Here is a 22,289-nt window from a genome sequence, read left to right on the forward strand (position 1 = left end):
TGAAACCGAGCTCTCTCTTGTTCACCGGAACTTGCAAAGTTGGCGCGCCTCTACTGCTACTCGAGGAGTGTTTTGTAGCTGAAAAAGAAAAAGAAAAAAAAAATTTCCATAAGGATTTGCACGTGTGCATTTGGAGATTATGTGACAGTTCATGTAGATTATCATAACGGAGATTGAAATGGCGTAAATCAGTCTGCAGTTTGAGCAATGTGGAGACTACACTCTGCAGAATCGGGGACAGGTAACAAGCTTTGCCTTCCTTCACATAAACACACACAAGTGCAATAGAGCTCAGTGTAAAACTTCTGTACTATATGTGCAGTCATTGTGTATAGTTAAGGATGTTATGTTCTTTCTAGACTTACTTTCTCATCTTTTCTCTCCAGTACAAGTTGAACATGTGGCCATATGTAATATAAAGCTGCATCTCTGGGTCATCACTATATTTACTTGGATTCATCATGTCAATAAGATGTCAATAAAATGTCAAAGTCAGTTTCATGGTGTTAACAGAAGTCAGGACTGGGACAGCAAATTAACTGGATCTAGTAAAAATAAAATAATTTTAGTATAATATAGTGTGATATAATTACTAAAAAATGATCTTGTCATGCTTTCTAGGCCCAATCTCTTTGCATGCTGGTAAGGAGTATGTAGTAGGCCGTAAGAACTGTGACATCCTTCTGTCCAACGACCAGTCGATCAGCCGTGTGCATGCCCTCATCACTGTCACTGAGCAGGTGAAAAATCACACACTCTCGCATGTTCACACTGTGTGGAATGATCAACATACAGCCAGCTCATAGCTGTTCTTCACCATCTATCATACAGCTGTATATGCCACAATATTAGACTATAGTCAACGTCATAAACAGTTTCTGCCCTTTTCCAGGTTTGCATTTTGTTTTTGTTTTTTTTTCAGATTTAGTTCATTATCTATAGAATCAACTTGGTGATCCAGTCATTTTTACGCTATCACTTCATTCCCCTTCATTTTCCTAAAACAAAACATGTGACCTTTTGAGGTAATTTGAGCTTCCTTAATTCAGTTACAGACATCACTCATATCAGAGGATCAGTCTGGATGTTCAGTTTGGAACAGGAAGCTTGGTGTGCACATTGTTGATTTAGTTTGGGTATTATTTTGGACAGCGTATTATGTAAGGAATAAAACACAATAAGGCATGGCATGCAGTTATATGAAAATAATCAACAACAGGGTGGTATGATGTGGCTGGCATTTAATATTATGGAAGGTCCTCGAGACAAGTTAGTTCTTGTTATCACAGCTATAACCAGTTATTTCCAAACCAGCGTCTCTGTTTTTCTCTCTCTTAAAGTTAATAAGCCAAAAAAAAAAAAAACATGCAGCTTGTCACCTTACCAGGAAACCGGAAGGTGCAAAGTCCTCTGTCTTGAAGACTATCCCGTGGTGGAAAACTTATTGACACTGAGACACCTTGCATAAATGTTATGTGAATGTTATGCAAATTTCTTTGTTAAATAAGAGAATGTTTTTTAAATCTGTTAAATTTATTAACATTTACATGTTAACATGGTGTTGTTTTTATATATATATACTGTAATAAATAAAAAAAGTTACAACAGCCTTTTAAACCAATGTCAGTTATATATATATATATATATATATATATATATATATATATATATATATATATATATTGGTTTGGTACATTGGTTTAAAAGGCTGTTGTAACTTTTTTTGTTTTGTTTAATTAATTAATTTTCTGTTCTAGCTTTGATCCATTTTGGCAGAATTTATTAGTTATTTTTAAATTAATAAATACTTAATGCTTTGTGAACGTAGGCTCTTCTCTCTGCCCTGAAACTATAAATTTTTATATGATGGAAGCCATGTGCATAAAAATCCCAAGCTGTAATACCTGTGTTAGCATGTTCAGCAGATGGCGCAGCTTCCCTTATAATTGAGTGATGAAGCTGTTGACTGGATTGGGTTTATATTGTTGCAGGCTGTCACGCTGAAGGACAGCTCCAAGTATGGCACTTTCGTCAATGACAAGCGGCTAGAGACCGGCTCCACCAAGACTGTTTATGCTGGAGATAAACTCACATTCGGGGTCTTTCAGAGCAAGTTTAGGTGTGTATTCCTTACCCAGTCGTGCTGTTGTTTTTGACGGAGCATGTTAACATGAACACTAGTCAAATTGTACAACAGCTTTATGTGCAATTTGGAACCATTTTAAAGCTAATTTAGAAGTGAATCATTAGTCGCTAGTAACATTAAGACCACTGTGTGTCCAGCCACCTAAAAAAAACTGTATATGATTATAAAATGGACACAGTAACAAAGTAAAAGTTTACTAAACAAACTAAAAGAGATCTGATTATTGACTGACACACATAATAATAACACTGATTATTGACTGGCTCATTTGTATCAACTCCTCTTTATTTGTCTCAGGCTGGAACTGGATTCGGTGGTGGTGTGTTCATCATGTGTTGATAATGAAGGGAAAGCAACTCTCTCCAGGGAGGTCCAGGCGCTTGGGGGGCGTCTGGTCAACACATGGTCTCAGGAGTGCACTCACCTAGCCATGCCTGCTGTTAAAGTCACCATTAAGGTCAGAAACACATCAGCTTAAAAGGTTCTACCAAAAAAAACCCTTAAAAACCCTGTTATACTGCACAAAACATACTGTAATCTTGGGCACTTACTCACTTATGTTCACTGGACAAGAGGTACATTAATCTAGCCAAGAAAACTTTTGCACCAACCAAAGAGCTCCCTTCCTAGTGTAAGGTGATGTCCTGTCTCATAGCATTTCCAAATGTAATGACCAATGACAACAGACACTGTTAACTTTTGGTAACTTTCACTGCAGTAAATATTGTTTATTACAATATTCTGATGATACTGTGCAAAATGTAATAGCAACACATGCCTTTGTTTATTATAGTGTTCTGTTGATACTGTACAAAATGTAATACTGACGCATGCCTTTGTTTATTACAGTATTCTGATGATACTGTGCAAAATATAGTAGCAACACATGCCTTTGTTTATTACAGTATTCTGATGATACTGTACAAAATGTAATAGCAACACATGCCTTTGTTTATTACAGTATTCTGATGATACTGTACAAAATGTAATACTGACGCATGCCTTTGTTTATTACAGTATTCTGATGATATTGTACAAAATGTAATAGCAACACATGCCTTTGTTTATTACAGTATTCTGATGATACTGTACAAAATGTAATAGCAACTCATGTCTTTGTTTATTACAGTATTCTGATGATACTGTACAAAATGTAATAGCAACACATGTCTTTGTTTATTACAGTATTCTGATGATACTGTACAAAATGTAATAGCAACTCATGTCTTTGCTTTGGAGCAATCTGCTAGAATGCACATGTGGCGCAGATATGCTAAGTGAAACTGTTGCTGTGTGTGCAGACGATCTGTGCGCTGCTGTGCTGTCGGCCCATAGTGAAACCTGAGTTCTTCACTGAACTCTCCAGAGCTGTTCAGCAGAGTGAAAACCTTCCTAAAGTGGAAAGGTAGTGATTTCCTCTCTTTAAAATCTATGCTGCATGAGTGAAAATAAAAACTAAGAAACTCTTGTGTTAGAACTAGGGTTGCAACTAACAATTATTTTGATACTTGATTAATCTATTGATTATTTAATCTATTGATTAATTGATTAAATACCAAAAATATTATAGTCCAACTAATACTACTGCAGAACTCTTAATGAGGCTCAGTTAAATAACAGGTCACTAAATGCAATGCAGTGTGCACTGACATTTATCTGGTAATCTGTCCCAGCATGAGCATATTAAAAAAACTAATGCAAGGTGATGGCATTCTGTACATTTTTTTTTTTCTGTTTTTGCAGACTGTTTTGCAGCTAGACTTCTTACCTGCATTTCAAACTCTGATTTGCTAAATATCTGCTACCTGAAACACTCTGATGTTAAAGTTGTTTTGCTTGCCTTTTCTGCTTGCGAGGCAGATCTTTTTCAGTGTGTAGTGTAATCGAATTTTGAAGTGGACTCTTGTGTTTGAATGCCTGGAATCACTGAATCAACTCTTTTTGGGGTCGACTTTGATCTGAACCGAAAGCAGGATGGCGACTTGATGAGTTGACACACAGTATACAGGGTGTCCGAAAAGTCAGGAACTAATGAAAGTACCAAGAAGTACTATCTCTACCCTTTCATCCAATGTTAATGCCATTTTTCACCTGTAAGGAAAAATATATCAAAATCAGGCTTTAATGGCCAAGTATTCTTACACATACAAGGAATTTATCTTTAGTTACACACTAGTACAATAACACACATTCTTACCTGAGTTTAACTGCATACACACACACACACACACACACACACACACACACACACATACTCTCTCTCTCTCTCTCAAACACACATTCATACTTGTAAACCTTGCAAGTGTAAATAAATAATGAATACAAAATCATGTATATGTAGTTTAGCTCCCATTGGTTCCTGACTTTTCAGACACCCGGTGTATTCAAATATATATTGTTTATGCTATAAAAATCAAATAATGTAGCATTTGTCAAAGTAAGTAGTTTAACTACTTACCAGCTAACTGATTAAAATAGATTTCCTACTCGCTGACCAATACTGCATAATGCACAAGTGAGAAAACATTCAGCTCTTGAACTAATTGTTCATTTGAGACCTTGCTCAGTCATTTTTAACCCATCAAGTTGTTCTACAAAATACCAGTTTTTGGGCCAAAGTAGCACAAGGTAATGTTTTTTAATAGGACAGGAAAGATATGTAAATATGACCATAAATGTGCCATACCAGATAAGGTCGGAGAACTCAGAATACACTGTGGCTAATAAGCATGATTCAGCCAGGTACATCACGCTTCCACTGTTTGTCACATTCCCAAAAAACAAAAACAGCTTCTACCCTGAGATGAGTTGTGTCTGTTTTTTTTTTTAGGTAAGTGCATCACGCAGAGGGCATTCAGAGAACCTCAGGGCAATTAGAGCAATAACATATTGGTCAAATCAATCAAACTCCTTTATTTCAAGAACCATTCCTGATGGCTTTTTCTTCTGAAAAATTCCCTTGAAACTGCCGCCATTCCTTCAAAATGACCCCTCATGCATGAAGCTCATGCATCTCATTTTTTTAAACATTGCTGTAGTTGAGACACTCCTTTAATACAGGAAAAGCCTCAAAGTTTTTGATCCTTGCCTCAATTTTGTAAGGCAGAGAGAGAAAGCAGATGCATTTTTTCTTTGCAGTCCTGCATTCAGGTCGTTAAAACGTTTAAAAATGTCAGATAGGCCAGCAGTGCAAGCCATTCAGAACATTTAGGTGCTAGCGGTCTCATCTCTCACTTAGCGTGTTACTCCTGGACAGACATTATACCTCGCTGTGGTTCAACAGCTGATCATGTTCGACTGTTAATCGTCATATTGACGTTAGCCTATCTTCCTTGGTCTGCAGGTGGTGCCATTAGATTGACCTAACATACATTCATCAAAATGATAATTTTTTTTTTAGCACCACTCTCAAAGCTCCCAGGTTAAGAACCCCTGCTTAAGAAATATTTCATTTGTGGAGTGTTTGTCCATGCTTGGTTTTTATTTTGCTCTTTCGTCCATGCATGATTTTATTTTGCTGAACGTTAAACCCCAGCAGCAGTTCTCATCTCTGTGCAGAACCAATTCATTTACTCTTTCCCTCTAATGTATTAGAGGAATTACAATAACTGTGTCTTACTATAGAACATTTTGCGTATTAATTTCTGATGTGTGCATGTGTTCAGCTTCAGGCCGGAAATAGATGAGCCGAGTCTCAGTAAAGAGAAGGTGGACCTGGGACCTCATCTCGAGAGAAAGACTCTGTTTGCGGGCAAAACCTTTGTCTTCCTCAACACCAAACAGGCAAGATATGCATAAGCATCTGAATGCTTTTTAACATATTTGGTCAGCTAATTTAAAATTGATAAATAAATGAAACATGAGGAGAGACACTGAGTATTACTTAATGCAGTATAGTTGCAGTATAATGTTGTTAATAAAGCACTGTAGTAGAAATATTCAGTGTAAACTATTAACAATTGCAAATTTGTTAAAAATAAAAAATCAGCGTTAGTTCTCGGACTGAGTGCACTTTTTGCTATTTCATTTATATTCAAGTGTTCGTGGCTCTTGTGACTCATAAAAATCAGGCTTCTTAACCTTTTAAAAGTGTGTCCTCTTGTGTTTATCCTGCCGGCCTCTGTCCAGCCCATGGTGTTTTCCATTTGTCAGTGAGTCAGTGGTGAAAGTGCTTGTGAGCACTGAATTTAATGCACGGAGCACAGAGTAGGGAGGAGGAATGATGCTGATTATGTGGAGAGAACGTAAGGACATCTGTTCTGAGGAAACACCCTCAATTACTTCCCCCTCACATACTTACAGCTTAATAGTAATGAAGGTTTGCACTAATCATAGAGTGGACGTTTACGTTTGCGGTATTCCTCTAAGTCAAGTGAGTTGTCTTTCCTTCCACTGACATTAACTCAACAGCGTAAATATCTGTGGAGGGCCATGTCCAATTAACTCTTTCCTAATCAGCGTAGGGTCTGTGGTCATGTACTTAAGGAATCAATGGCCAGTTGAATTTTATGAGTCACTCCATTTAGTCTGTTAAATGGGGATTTATTTGAGTCTGATTTTTGAACAGGCCTGAGGGTAATACCAAAGTTGACTGCAGTGTCAGTCCTGCCCTTTACTGAACGAGAACATTCACAAAAGCTACATGAGCATGTCTTTAAAACACCACATTCTGTTATTGAAATAATGAATGTACCCTATCAAGTGGCCCCCACTGAAATTTGTCCATTTGTCTCAGTCTTTCTGCTTGTTATAAGTCTTTAAAAAGTTTGTTATTATGAAAGGTAAATGATTACACAGAGAACATCTCTAATACAGGAAATGGCTAGGTGTAGTCTTGCTCATCCTCAGAAATATTTGTGATATACATGACATCTGACATAAAGTGTTACACAACATTCTTGAATGTGATTGGTCAGAAGGTGGTGATTAATTTTCTATAACAGCATGGCTCTGACAATAATGCCAGCTGCAAGGTTTATGATTAATGTGCTCATTTTACTACTCTATCGTTTTCATAGTAACAGCTAACACAAGGACTTGTATGGAAGATGCTCCACATAAAAGGAGAAAACAAAACATGTAATTATTGATATAGTAAAGTTTTCCATAAGGAGGCATTAATTTAACATTTTTGGAAGGAGTCTCCAATGACAGGGCTTTGTAAAAGTCAGAGGTAAAGCTGTACCTTTAAAGTTTCCCACATGGGAACATCTTCCTCATATTCTTAGTAACATGACAAGCTGCATGTTTGTCTTATTAATTTCAAGAGAAAGAAAAAAAGATGGTGAGGGAATGCCTGTTTATAGCTGTTATAATGGAAGTGATAACTTGAACTAACATACTATAAATTGATAAAATGTACATGTTCTTCTAAGGGGAATAAAACATGCTTGGACATGCTGTTATTAGAAAATAATCAACCACAGGGTGGTAACAGTAACTCCGCTTTGTGTCTGGCCACATCACAAGAATCACTTCGTCATTCATTATTTACCTATAACTGCACACCTTATTGTTTCTTATTCTTTACTTAAATATTGACTCCACACCATTTGAACTGGCATCACCGCATTCTTGTACATTTACTGAAACCACTGTAGAAGCTTCTAGAAGTTTCTGTTCAGTTTTCTATATTGAAAATCTGGTGCATGGCTTACTAAACATGCTTACACCTGGAGAACATTGGAGAATGTTCAGTTTCCAGTGAAAATCCAGAGGTTTCAGCCATAATTGTTGTGGGTTAATAGACAATGTTGATACAACAGTGATACATAATTCTTCTTTTTATTTAATGTGTTTGTGTGAATTTTTTTCCCAGATGAAACGCTTAAGCCAGGCCATCAGTTTTGGAGGTGGAAGGAGCCAGCTTTTGGAGGAGGGATCTCTGCCTGTGTCACTCCTAGAGTCCACAGGAACTTGTGTTGTTGATGTGACAACGGGATCTTCCCAACCACTCATGCCTCCTACCACGAAGAAGTGGGCCGAGTCTGTCGGCTTGATTCTAAATAGGTAGCTTGGGGTGACTTGGGGTGAATTTAAATTATTATTTATGAAATATTTTCAGTATCACACAAAAGAATGGGAACGATCTTGACAGGGTTTTTAGACTGATGGTTGTAGAACCCAGTGTGTAGGGTGCAGAGGAAGACTCAGGAGGCAGGTGGAATTTTAGCACTTCTCTTAAGTCGCTCTGGACAGGGGCATCTCCCAAATGGCATAAATGTTTACCTTTACCTGACCTGATGTTTACCTGATGTTTACCTTTAACTGACCTGATGTTTACCTTTAACTGACCTGATGTTTACCTTTACCTGACCTGATGTTTACCTGATGTTTACCTTTAACCGACCTGATGTTTACCTTTACATGACCTGATGTTTACCTGATGTTTACCTTTACCTGACCTGATGTTTACCTTTACATGACCTGATGTTTACCTGATGTTTACCTTTACCTGACCTGATGTTTACCTTTACATGACCTGATGTTTACCTGATGTTTACCTGTACCTGACCTGATTTTTACCTTTACTTGACCTGATATTTACCCCTACCTGACTTGATGTTTACCATTACCTAACCTGATGTTTACCCTTACCTGACCTGATGTTTATCTTTACCTGACCTGATGTTTACCTGATTTTTACCTTTACCTGACCTGATCTTTATCTTTTCCTGACCTGATGTTTCCCTTTACCTGACCTGTTCTTAACCTTTACCTGACCTGATGTAAATAAAATTAAATAAAATGGTATTGTTACAGTAAAAAAAATTAAAATATAGAGATTGCAATAAACATTACCGTTTGCTTAACAAACATTACAGTTTGCTTAACAAACATTACAGTTTGCTTAACAAACATTACAGTTTGCTTATGGTTGTTAGTGACAGTCAGATTTGTCCAAAATATGTAACCGTAGAAGACACCTATCCTTTTACTGCCTTCTGAATGGCAGGCTTTACCTTGGGAGCATGCTGCCCAAAAATTCAACCTAACAATGCAGTTTTTTCCTGAATGGAATGATATTTTGAAGAGATAACAGTGCAATATGGTGCTTGCTGAATACCGTATAACTAGTTACCTGAGCTTTTCTAGCAAGGACTTAACAGAATACAATATTGAAGGTCTTATTTTCCACAGTAATTACGGCTACTACTATTAATGTAATTAGAAAGAATGTCATCATTCATGAAAATATCTCATATGGTACATGACAGATTTGCACTGTTGCTCATGTTTTATGTCAATATTATTCATATAAGCTTTGTGTGGCTGTCTTAGACGGTGCTGATGTTTGATGTTGGTGAATATTGTGGTGTTCTTTTGCTAGAGCAATACTGCAATCCTGCCTGATTCAGCAAATCTATTCCCTCTCTTTCAATCTCTCTTGCTGGCACAGAAATTGTTTACGCTTCATTGCTGAGTCAGAGATTGGATTGGCTGCCATTTATGTCAATAATCAGACATACTGCAATCCCTGCTCCTCTTTGGATTCAGGTGGGCACACATGCGCACGCACACACACACACACACACACACACACACACACTGAGATTATTATTGCATGGAGATATTATGGTTCTGTTTTAGTATCGACAACTGTCCATGATGAAACAACTTGAGCACATTTAATGCTAACCTTATTTTTGGTCTTTTAGAATCTGGTAAAATGAAACCACCAATCCCTGAAGCAACGCTTTCCCAGAATGCAGCAGTGGATGAGACTGTGCTTCATGGGGCCTCCCTAAACATCACTGCTTATGTGGTTAATACAGAGCCAGATAAGAGTATCTGCAGGTAGGACATTTCACTTAACATTCTGCATAACGTCTGAACGTTTTGGTTAGGGCTCATTAGTCTCAGTAACAAGTAGGCTAATAGGAAAAACATTTGGGATATGCAGTCTGAGCCAAAATACTTTGACCATAAATATCAGCTACGTTTCAATTCTACACTATATTAATAATAGACCTGCTACATGTATGAAGCATGTATGAAACAATGATGAAGCAATGTTTGTTTCTTTCCTACTATTTTTTTTCATGCCAGTTCAATTTAATTTTATAGTTCTTTTAACAAAACAGTCGTGATTCCCAAACAGGGTTGATGAAGGGGGTACGCAAACAAAATGCTGAGATTTACCGTTCATTTAATTCTACCCCAGTCTAAAATAACATTCAAACTGAGCATGTATTTTTAACAGGCAAAATATAAACTTGTGCCCCCTCTAGTGTACAAACAGCAAAATGGTAGTGCCATAAAAGGACAAATACATGACATCCAATCAAATTACCACATCTTTTGGGGTCAAAAATCCATCCACTCAAGAGTCACGCGTAAGTGCAGATCTTACCGCATGTCATTTATTGCCAGCACGTGGCTAGGTAATGAAGCAAAGTAATAGCTAGTAAGATTAAAATGGATAAGTGGCTACTAAGATCTCAGGCTGCAGCCACAGAGAGAAGGTCTACTCCCATTAGCTCGGCTGATCCACAATCCTCTGACAGCAGTACCCCAGGTCCCTCTAACGGTGCTTCAGAAGCAAGAGTAAGTGCACCCACTGCTACTAGCCCGGTTCACACTGATACTGACAACAATGCATCTGAAGTTATGTATGATGAGAAATATATCTCTTTGCGTTTTACATACATTGGCAATGAAGAAAATCCGCAGCCACAGTGTGTTATATGTGCAAAAGTACTCTCTTATAACTGCATGAAACCAGCATTTTTGCACAGGCATTTAGAAACAAAGCATGCTACTTTGAAAAATAAACCTCGATAGATTTTCAAAACACAATTAAGACACCTCGGGAGTAGTAAGGCCCTTATAACAGCATCAGAAAACCTTTATATGAAGAATCTGGAAGCATCCTACATGATATGTTACAGAGTGGCTAAGACAGGCAAACCCCATACTTCTCTGGAGAACTTAATTCTTCCTGCTGCAGCTGATATATCTGGTGTAATGCTTGGGGAAAAGGCCAAGAACAAATACAGAGGATGCCATCATCAGACAGCACTGTTTCAAGTCACATCACTGATATGGCAGAAGAAGTTTTAAAACAACTTTTGCTTTGCATAAAAGCCGAATTCTATGCTTTACAGATTGATGAATCAACTGATGTAGCTGGCTTAGCTCAACTGCTGGTATATATCCGGTACATTCACGAGGGTTCAGTTATGGAAGATGTACTTTTCTGCAGACCGTTGAAAGGCAGGGGAACTAGGGAGGAGATTTTTAAAGTCTTATATAGCTTTGTAACGTCACATGGACTTTTGTGGACAAAATGTGTGGGCATCTGTGCTGATGGAGCAAAAGCCATGACAGGGAAGCATTCAAACTGTCACATTGTTACTCCATACTGATGTGCGATGGTTGTCCAGGAAAAGGTACTGACATGAGTGTTTGAATTGAGGGATGAACTTAAAGCTTTTTTTTAATTGACCGTCCTTTTGAATTGTGTCACTGCTTGCATGATGAAGAGTGGCTCACAGTACTGGCCTATCTGGGTGATGTTTTTTTCCCATCTGGATGATCTGAACCTCAGATTACAAGGAATTTCCACAACCATATTCAACATGCAGGATAAAACTGATTGCATGATTAGGAAGTTGACTCTCTGGTCTAACTGCATTAATGAGAAAAACAGAGGCCTTTTCGTCATTGCATGATCATTTGCTAACCAAAAATCATGCAATGATTTTTTGTGCTAACAAAATCAGACAAAAGTCACTGCCAGATTACTGGATAGCCTTGTGTGCAGAGTATCCTGCCTTGGCAATTCGTGCTGTAAAGACATTACTGCCCTTCTCAACAATGTACCTTTGTGAAAGTGGGTTCTCAGCACTTAGTAGCATGAAGAACAAATATAGACACAGACTGTGCATAGAGAACGATTTAAGACTCAAGCTCTCTCTGATACAACCAAACATTGCAGCGTTATGCATGTCACATCAAACACATCCATCTCATTAATTGGTGAGTCATTTATTTTAAATATATAATCATATATATGATTGGTTGTGACAAATGACATATTTGATAAAAGGGAGTTATTTGGCGAAATTAAATGTGTTACATGTGCACGTTTTCAAAATACTTGTGACTGTAGTCTAACTGTGAGAGAGAGGGTACACAGAAGGATGTTAAATGCCTGGGGGCATGCCACTGTAAAAGGTTTGGGAACTACTGCATTACAGCATTCTGTTGTATTGTTAAATTGAAAAAGCCAAGCAGTAAGACAATACCTTGAAAATATACAGGATCTTGGATGAGAATAAATAGGAGTCTTACGAAGCCTAAGACGGACGATATATAAGAGTTAATAATAACTACAGCAGTTATTTGGAGTGCAGCTCTCTAGGGCACGGGTGTCCAGTCTTATCCACAAAGGGCTGTTCTGGTTTACATTCTATTCAAGCAGGAGCCACATCTATCCATGGGAGATTATTGACTGCAACAGGAAGGTGAATAAGTTCAAAGAATTCCAAGACGAAAGAAAAGGAAGCTCAGCAGCAGAAGAACAGTATTATTATTATTATTATTAATTTACTAAAATGCAGAAATTTTAAAAATCAAATCTGTGTGTTCAAGTCTCTGGTTGAGTAAGAATGGTTATTTTATTTTCAGACAACTGAGCTAAAACACTGACTATATAAGATATCTTAGAAGCATTTCTGAAGTAGTTGACCTTTTACTTCTGTAGGAAGGACTTGTGTGGTGCCACAGCTGTGGGTGAGACCCCAGAAAAACGCCGTGCAAATCCGTTGGATCCAACAACATCTACAAAGCCGCCACTGGCCACAGAGCCTCCAGCTGCCTGCTCTGAGCCTGTGTCATCATTCAGCAGAGTACAAGAAGAAAAGGCAAAATCAGAGGGCCAGAAGAGTGATGAATGTGCTAAATTCACAGGCTCTTTGAACAACAGTGCCACAATTAAAAAATCCCCCCAGAAACAAGCATCACTCACTTCCTACTTCAAGCCTGCCAACAAAAAGAGGCAAGGCTCTAATATCACAGTAAACAACACTCAGCCTCTTAACATGTTGTAGAAATGTGTTTATATATCACCTATTTTTAACTGTGTGATTTAATGAGTAAATCTGTTTATGATGTCCTTCTGCAGGCTGCGTGAGGGCAGCGCCGACTCCGAACTATCAGAGGCCAAACTATCCAGACGAGAGGATGAGGGAAGCAAGGAGAAGAAGAACTCAAATGTGGCTCCTTCTCTACAAAAATCCTCTGCCACTAGATCAGGCTCACAAACAGCCCAAAACCAGCATGACACAACCCCACGCTACGGTTTCAGTGGCAGTCTTGGTTTGGGTTCAGGTCTTGCTAAAGATTCTAAATCAGGTGGCAGGCAACAAAATCTGAGCCTGAATTTAGATTCAAATTACAGTTCGAAGAAGAGGAAAGAGCCAGAACAGGACCCTGTAGCACCTGCTGATCTCGACGTTTCTCTGGAGGAGCTTGAGTCCATCATGTCTGAGGACATGGGCGAACCTCTGCAGCCCACAGCTAATAAGAAGCAGTGTTTTGATCAAGGGGAAGGAAGCACAGCCATTGTCGGGGAGGATTATAATGCTACATTCAGCAAGCAGCAGAGAGCAGAGAAACAGCAAAGCATAGTCAGTACAAGCCAGAACTCAGAACAGGACAGGCGGAGTTCAGCCAATCGGGACCCAGAGAGAAAGTCACGGGTCACATCCAATAAGACACAGGATTTGGAACGGGAACAATACAGTTCAACACACCGAAATGATAGACATGAAAATTTAGATGTCAAAGAAGAGGAAGTTTCTTTTCTTTTGGTGAGGGGAGCCTTATGTTTACTATTACTACTTCATTGTTCCTATATTGTTCTTTATACTGTCTCTTTTTTTACTTTATTTTAGAATTGATTAGAAAGGTTAATTTTAGCAGAGGTGCCAACATCTACCACTTAGCTGTAGCATTTACAGCATCTGATCCCTTGTATGGGAGACTATGCTTTTCAGCTATCTCAGATAAACCAGTGGCCAGGCCACACACACACACACACACACACACAAAAACATTCCTCTGGCAGAAAAGGCAGTTTACTGAAAGGGAAAGGACGGGCGACATGAGAAGCATTTGCTTGTCACCTCACGTCAAGTTTATCTAGGTGAACTTTGAATTCATGTGAATTCATGTGCCACAGTCTTGTGAACCAACAGAAAAGAATAAGGCAGAACTTGGTTTCTTTAGAGGGGAAAGCCACGTAGGCGCCACTAGATATCAAGTAGCAGCCACCCTAGACTTGCCTCGCTGTTTTCTTACTGTTGCTTGACACAAATCTTAAAAACAGTTTAAATTAGGTGACATATGCTTGGGATTTTTGTGTTACAGTTCAGTTTTTTTCTCTTCCCTTGCCTACTAGAATTATTGTTGTTAAGATTTTGTATGTATCTTACTGTCGTATGTATAATTTATAGGAAAATAAGGTACAGAATGGTTCCACCAAACACGGTGAGGAGGCTGCAGTAAAGGAAGAACTCATGGTAGGGCTTTTTTTTTTTAATACACAGATAACAATTGTATTTACTAAACCAGAGAAAAAGGTCATTAGGATGTTTTTAGTAAATTATCATTGCTGTGTTTATAATAGTTAGATGTAAAATCATGCACTAATGCTGAGGTGGATTTGTAGGGCTCGAGCTCAGGCTCTGCTCCTGAGAAAGATCCTGAACTTCCTAGGAAGCTTTTGCAAGTCCAATTTAAGTCCCTGACTGTGAGTGCTCCTAGCAGGATGAGGACTGAGCCACTACAGAGCCGCGATCCCAATGGAAAGAATTTCAAACGCTTCCGTAAGGTCAGTCGTAGAGCAACAGGTCAGGTTATGGTGATAAATATGTGCTTCTCTTTATTCAGGGCTCATTGCATTATACTATTTGTTTTAGATCCCTGTTCCTGGACTTCAGGGGTTACCCAAAATCATCGGTGGCTCTGATTTGGTGGCGCATAACCGCAGCAAAAACTCAGAACTTGAGGAGTGGCTGAGGGATGCAGCTGAGGTAAGAGAAAGGAGGAGGGAGAGCAGAGAAAGAAGGAGAGAGAGCAGGGAAAGAGATCTGGCTGGCTTAAAAATGAGCAAATGGAGAAATAAATAGAAAGAGGAAAAAATATCCAGAGCTATGTGTATAAATAGTCCAGTTAAACAAAAGAATATTGTGATTCATATAACTTTTTTTTTTTTTTTTTTTTTTTTTTTTTTTTTTTTTTTTTTTTTTTAAGCAAGAGAAGCAGCAAGAACGAGAGGAGACTCTGGGTGATGACCTGTTCAGGTATGACATAGTCTCCCTTCTGTTTATCATGGCCGCTGTGAAACTGGAATTGAGGAGATGGAGGGCTGTGCTTTATTTATTTTGACTTCAATGCTTCTTGCATTGTGTGGTCATCAAAACACAACAGAAAAACTTCAATCTGTTGTTCAATCAGGCTCAGCAAGATGCTGTCGAGAAAAAGGCTGTCCAGAGCTCAGCACTGGCTTTCTCTTGTTCAGGCTTTTTCGCATCTAACTGAAAGACAAACAGCACATAAAGAAAGTATCGTTAAACACTCACAGGTATTCACTGATTGATTAAATTACCCATTGCTTCCTCAAGCATTCCTTGAATTCAAAAGCAGTGCTTAGCCACGCCCTCACTACCACAGTGACATACAGGATTATCTTGTTTTTGAAGCAAGCATTATGCAACACACGCACACACGCAGATAGCCATGCATACCAGTCTGAGCATAATTACACAACATATTTACCTCATTCACTGCCCTTTGACCCTGCCAAATCAAGGTGGATTTACCCAGTGGCACTAAGCTGTCATGGCATGCCTAGGTCCAAAGCCTGCTTTTGTGACAGCAAAGCCAGGCTCAGACAGTAAGGTGCTGTAGTGCATGAAACAAGGAGACAGTGAAAAGGAAGAGTTCAACTGTCTACTTAGTTCTTGTCTGTTATGGTTAACACTCATACACACCAGCTGTGATGATAGTAACTTTATATAACACATTTTCTTATACTTTTACAATGCATCTGAGTGCTTTTAAGTAAGGAATAAAACACTTGGAGGCTTGCTGTTATTAAAAAATAATCATAACTGGGGTGGTGTGATGCAGCGTGAAGTGAAGCAGAGTTATTGTTACTGCAACAGCAATTTACCAAAGTTCATCAGTTCTAATTTGTTAATGTATGACACATTGTACTTTTAAATGTTTATAGTCATAGTTTAGTGTTGTGAAACATCAGTATTCTAGCTACAGACAGTTGATTCCCAACCAGCCTCCCTTTTTTTCTCTCTCTCTTTAAGTTAATAAGACAAACACGACTTGTCCTGTTGCTTGAGAAAGAGGAAAGTGCAAAGTACTCATCCTAAAGACCATTATTAAACATTTTTAATCCATTTTTTATTATTAGGCTTAGTTTATGTGGAGTGTCCGCCATACACGTCCCTGCATAAGATGTTGTTATAGAAATAATAACGTGTGAGAAAGAACGCATTAATATAAACCTGTGATTTCAAGTACAGCCAGTACTACTGTCAGAGCTGCTGTTATAGGTAAATAATCAACAGCACTGTGGTATAAAGTATACATAAAAAAAGACTAAAAGGAAACACAAATAAAATGAGAAAAGAAAGTACGAATAGATCTAACATGAATGAAAGACTGTATGAAGCACAACATTTAATAAAATCGAAGCCAATGTAAATGTAAACAGAAGTATGATAATATGTGTACACTAAACAGTAGGATAGGATTTTTGAGATTTGTTTTTTATTTTAGCTGGTGATACACACAACCTGATGTATTTTAGGCATAAACAAAAGTTTCACAAAACAGCTTCATATGCATATCTCTTGCAAATGAATACTGGTTAATTTAACTAAAGAATAGTGTGCATAAATTGTGTCAATTGTATTTTTGTAAGGGAAAGGTTATTATACTGTGTACGATATGGAAAATTATGTACGCATAAGGTCTGATGAGGGTGAGAAGAAGAGTGAGGAAGATGGAACAGAGAGAGAGAGATACAGTGTTAAACAAACCAAGGGAAGGGAAAGAGTTTGTTAAAGGCTGATGGTTGTTGCCTAGAGACAGAATGCAGCTGAAGTGTAAGTCTTGCGTTAAAGTGGTGCCATTTCTCCTGCACACACACCAGGCTTGCCTTCAGCCACCTATAACTGTTTGAACTCTGAATCATAATGCTTAGCCAATTGAGCATAGAGAGGGAACATCACATGAGGAGAGATACAAAAGTACAGTCAACATGGCTTTTCTGGCTCTTCTTTCTCTTGTACTGCTGCTTCCTTTTTCTCTCTAATCCCACCTTATGTCCTTTTTCTCTGTGTTTGAAGGCCCAGATGTATTTAATTAAAAGGTAGCTGGGTTTAATTGGTTAATTAATGTCACAGTAAAGTATAAAGGTTTACAGATTTATCACTGAGCTTGGTTTTACCCAAAAATCTTTCTTTTCTTTTTTTTTTTTTTTTTTTTTTTGTAGGTACAATCCAAGGACTACTAAAAGAAGATGAAGATTGTTAATTTTCGGTTTTACTGATTTGAATGTTCAAGCAGATCCCACAGTTTTTAAAGCGTTTTGATGGGTTACAGTTACAATGTTCTGAGCAATTTATCAAATTGCCATTTTGCACTTGCTTTTAGACCATCATGAAAGACATGGTGTGTAATGTTTCTAAAAATGGGAGTTTTCACATTTGGTTATTTTTCATAAGCCTTCATGTTTCACTTACAGCTTTTTCCACAGCTATCACAATTACTCATAATAAATAGCACCTATTAAAAATCAGTTATCTCACAAGACCAACAGTTGTTATGTACTACTGATAAAGTAGTGTTTCTGATTGAGAGATGGCCAGTTTTTGTGGATGCTTCATTGAACACTACAAATACAGCATGTGGAATCCTTGCTGTTGAATACCTGCCCAACTGAATGAATGTTTGTATTTGAATTGTGGATTAAATTTACATTATTGTGAAATATGTCAGTGAAGAATAACATGAAGGCTTCATGAAATGCAGTAAATAAACAACAAGCCAAGCCACCAGCTGTCTATATTTTCAAATGATCAAGCTTATAATTAATACATTCCTGGATTAACATAAAGCCAAAAAAAATCTAACAAACGACAAGTATTTGAAAAGTTTTATTTATCCCTAATAAAATGATGTTTACAAAACATGTATCAAAACATTTTTTTATTGTACAAGTTTGAGCATTCACACAAATTCAGGTAAGTTTGGAACACAACTTATTTCCTTATTTTGGTTTTGGCAACTCAAATGCATCTACATATTCTTTAGCTATTATTCTAAATACCTTACCTGTTGTAAGGACATGCATAGGAAGATTAATGATGTTGTGACTTATAGCAGGGCTCTTCAATCTTATCTGCAAAGGACAGGTGTGGTTGCAGGCTTTCATTCCATTCAAATAGGAGTCTCCAAGAGACCAAGACCATGATTAAATAGTTGGGATCGGGATGACATTCCTGCTTGGATGGAGTAAAAACCTATAGCCTTACCAGCCCTTTGGCCATAGGCACACAGCCTGACTTAGAGTATAGGAAAAAAGTTTTTAAAAAGTAGGGTAAAAAAATCAGTAAGATCAAATATAATTAATTATTCCATAATTCACAGCTTTGTTAAAATTCTAAATAACAAAACAGATACACATGAGGCCGAAAGTTTTTCTGATTGATGGGGTTGGATCAGAATTAACAAGTAATTGATTTGGTCAGGCATAACCATTAGTGGCATCAACAATAAGACTTTATATGGGAAGCAAATCATATGGAACAACTACTGTTGATAGCCTTTTCCAGAGGCTAAGGCCTAACTTCTACTTTGGAAAATTTTATATAAGCACCTAAAAACCCATAGGTATCCATTGGTTGCTCAGTCTAAAGGATCATACTGTATCAAGACCTTGTTACCCAAGCACTCTAAATACACATGGGGACATATTTTACATATGTGGAACCAGATAGTTAATATTTAAGTCTATTATTGAGTCAACTTGGGTTAAACTAGAGGTGTGCACAGGACCATTTTTAATCCACTTCAGACAATCTTGACCAGTCCCGCCCTCTCCTATCGAAAGTGTGAACAATCTTGATCTTCCCCACAGTTATTTTCATTTGTATGTGCTTTTGATATTTTTGAATAAACTTAATTGGTTCTGTTTCCAAAAATTAGTCATTTAAATCACAGTAACACTAAGTATAAAGCAGTTACAAATTATGAGCGCATGAATGCTGTAAACATGTAGTGCTGCATGAACACCCAGTATTCTCCCTTGTTAATGGCCTTTCTTTGTCCCATGAGCTTCATATCTGGCTGCCTGCTCATGCTTGCATTTGTGTTTCATTGCAGTTATGGGCTCTTTAACTGTGATGGGTGTCTTAAAGAATGTAATAACAAGTAAACAAAATAGTTTAGAGTATGTGCAACATCATGACATCCTGCAACATCAGCCTGAGTAATCTAAAAAAATGATTAAATTTGGCACATTATTCCACACATGATAACAAATACCTTTGTTACGGTTTCTGTAGGACAGCAGTCATGGTTCATTTTTTATATTCTCCTATATCCTACAGTCATATGCATTTTACCTATTTTAAAAATGTTAAGAAAGCTGTATAGTTAAAAATATATGTACTCACTCCATTAATTGTAAAAATAATTTGCCACTTTCTTTATACAAACTATTAGACAGACTTCAGACAAATCCCCCTCCTCCTCTACTATCACCCTCATCAGCAATCAGTTTCCCTTTCTTCTTCATCTGTTTCAGTCTCTTGCGCAGGCAGCTTGCAATGCCCAGAGCGCCTCCCTTCAGGAAACGCACAAAATTGTCCCCAACCAGGGGACCCATGGCAAAAAGGCCTGGCTCAGCACTGCATTCAAATGTGTAAGGGTTTATTTCCACTGGGTTGTGCCTACAGGAGATGGGCCTGCTGGGATCCAAACCCAGGTACCGACCATGGTCCTTCAAGAAATCCAGACTAGGATAGGTTCCAATCAGAACCAGCACCATCGAGACTTTGAAGGCTCTCAGAACACCACTTGATCCCCTTAGTATGCAGTGCATGTCAGGCTGAAAAGAATGCACGCAGTGCTCTGGGAAGCTGGTGTAGTCTGGGTACAGTTCTGTGGAAGCATGATGAATTGCAGTGTTGGCACCACGGTTGGCAATGGGGCATGTCGGGTAGGTCTGAGAACACATCATGTGATAGACCCTGTGATATTCAGGGTATAGCGTTTTCGGTAGTTGTTTGAAGATCAGACTGGGATCATCGGTTTGTTTACGGAAGGCATGCAGCACAGGAATGCTGTTGTTGTAGGCACACAGCACAGCATCAGCTGCAGTAAGTCCTGCTCCAACCACCAGGACCGGGTCAGAAGCAGGGCCCAAGTTCTCATGGTGGTTGACAGCTAGGCCAAGGTCACGCACGCTGTGGAACACGTAAGGAAAATCTTCACCTTCCACACCTAAGCGAGCTGGCGAATCAGATGCCCCAGTTGCTAAGACAACGTTTTCAGCAAACAGGCTGAAAGGAATATGGGTGTCGCCCTGTAGCTGCTGGTAACCCCTGACCTCCCATAGTCCCTGTGAAAACCCCTGAGGAATCCTGTTGTCTCTAATGCCCTCCATGTCCCTCTTCTTCCTGTTCTCCTCCTCTCCTGTTTTATCTTTTCCATTTTCTGTTCCATTTTTGAAACCATTACAAAACCCGTTGTCCCTTCCGTTGTTACTGTTTTCTGTTTCATTTTGACTGCAGTGGTCAAACCGATTTTCTATTCTGTTCTTCTGACCATTTTCATTGCCATGTTCTTTTTCAAGGCTAATGTCCTGATCACGGTGGAGTTTTTGAATGGAAGTGACATAGGTGTTGTCTTTAAAGTTCTTCTGGAGGCCCATGATATTTACATAATTCTTATAGTAAGAGGAGAGCTCGTCTGGAGTGGCCCGGTCATTGGTCACACTCCTACAGGAAAGATGAAAGATTGCATCATCAAGAACCACCACAGCAGTTGGTATTAGTATCCATTACAGTTTGTCTGATACTGTTCACACAGTGAAAAAGCTAACTGCAGGTTCCACACCAAATACAAGTAATGACTGATTAACCTATTATTGATAATATTGATTATTAGGGACATAATAATTTCTAAATGCTACAGAAGTGACATGACATACAGTATGTTCTAAGTGTAACAGCACACTTAAGATTTTTGAAGACTCTCTTCAAGCAGTATACAGTAAATATTTTTTAAATTAATTTGATTTAAGGTATTTAATTAGTACCTCCTTTTTTCAGAGCTAACGTCCCTGTAGTTGACCCCTGGCAGCTCCATCCAAATGCCCAGACTAATGGTGAGAATAGATCCTTCCATTGCCTAGGAGACAAAGAAAGACAACAAAATCAAAAAGGGAGAAAAGCTCTACATCTCGCTAAGTGCTTTCATTATCAGATACTACAGCCTATACTGGGTCTTGATGGGACAATGTTTTCCAAGGTTTTCCAAGACTGCAATCAACTCTATTCAAAACCCAGGCATTGTGTATTGGCCTTTTATGCCCAGCAACATGCATTAAATGCTTTTTGCTGCACGTCAAAACAAAAACAAAAAAACAGTGAAACTTAAATTTTAGTTCACTCAACATTCATAGAGTGTGAGATTCCCTTTTTGACTGGTAATGATGATAATTCAACATGTTAGATAATTTCTGCCTATATCACACATTTTTTTTTACCAACTGAAAGATGTATAAATGTACATTCAGTGGCCAATTACAATGGATCACTTGGAACTCAAGCTGACCATACCCACTATATTCCCAGAAAAGGCTGAGCAACTTGTATGTCATCAAAGCAGATGTTGTTCAGCGCCACAGCCAGGGTTGAGTCCCAAGATTCAGGTGTACTCCAGGCTACATCTTTGCTCCAAAAGCAGGCTTATTCCAAATTTTTTTTTTTAGCAACACGCATGGAAGTGTGTGTATTTACATGAGCATGTGTGTATTGACCTACGATGTGGCTCAAACATACAATATATTCATCAAAAAATAACTCCAGACAATACTCCTAGTTCA

The 22,289-nt window shown here is 38.3% G+C and overlaps 2 protein-coding genes across 3 annotated transcripts in view; one reads left to right on the top strand and one right to left on the bottom strand.

Moving 5' to 3' along the window:
* nbn (nibrin) lies at positions 1-18,366 on the top strand. The gene is made up of 16 exons (XM_053236623.1): positions 1-241; positions 622-740; positions 1,992-2,119; positions 2,444-2,603; positions 3,448-3,551; positions 5,812-5,929; positions 7,965-8,155; positions 9,546-9,643; positions 9,805-9,943; positions 12,855-13,148; positions 13,275-13,962; positions 14,608-14,673; positions 14,823-14,984; positions 15,073-15,186; positions 15,407-15,456; positions 17,670-18,366. The coding sequence occupies exons 1-16, from the start codon at positions 208-210 to the stop codon at positions 17,698-17,700; spliced, it is 2,496 nt and encodes an 831-aa protein (XP_053092598.1). The 5' UTR covers positions 1-207; the 3' UTR covers positions 17,701-18,366.
* osgin2 (oxidative stress induced growth inhibitor family member 2) overlaps positions 18,321-22,289 on the bottom strand; it is a 15,615-nt gene continuing 11,646 nt past the window's right edge. For both annotated transcript variants that reach the window (XM_034305958.2, XM_026944718.3), the window contains 2 exons: positions 21,501-21,592; positions 18,321-21,180 (listed from right to left, as the gene is read on the bottom strand). In XM_034305958.2, the coding sequence (XP_034161849.2) occupies positions 19,911-21,180; positions 21,501-21,592 (1,362 nt within the window). In that variant the 3' untranslated portion in view covers positions 18,321-19,910. The remainder of the gene's footprint in view (positions 21,181-21,500; positions 21,593-22,289) is intronic.

Source organism: Pangasianodon hypophthalmus, chromosome 1, assembly GCF_027358585.1.
Source record: "Pangasianodon hypophthalmus isolate fPanHyp1 chromosome 1, fPanHyp1.pri, whole genome shotgun sequence".
NCBI lineage: Eukaryota > Metazoa > Chordata > Actinopteri > Siluriformes > Pangasiidae > Pangasianodon > Pangasianodon hypophthalmus.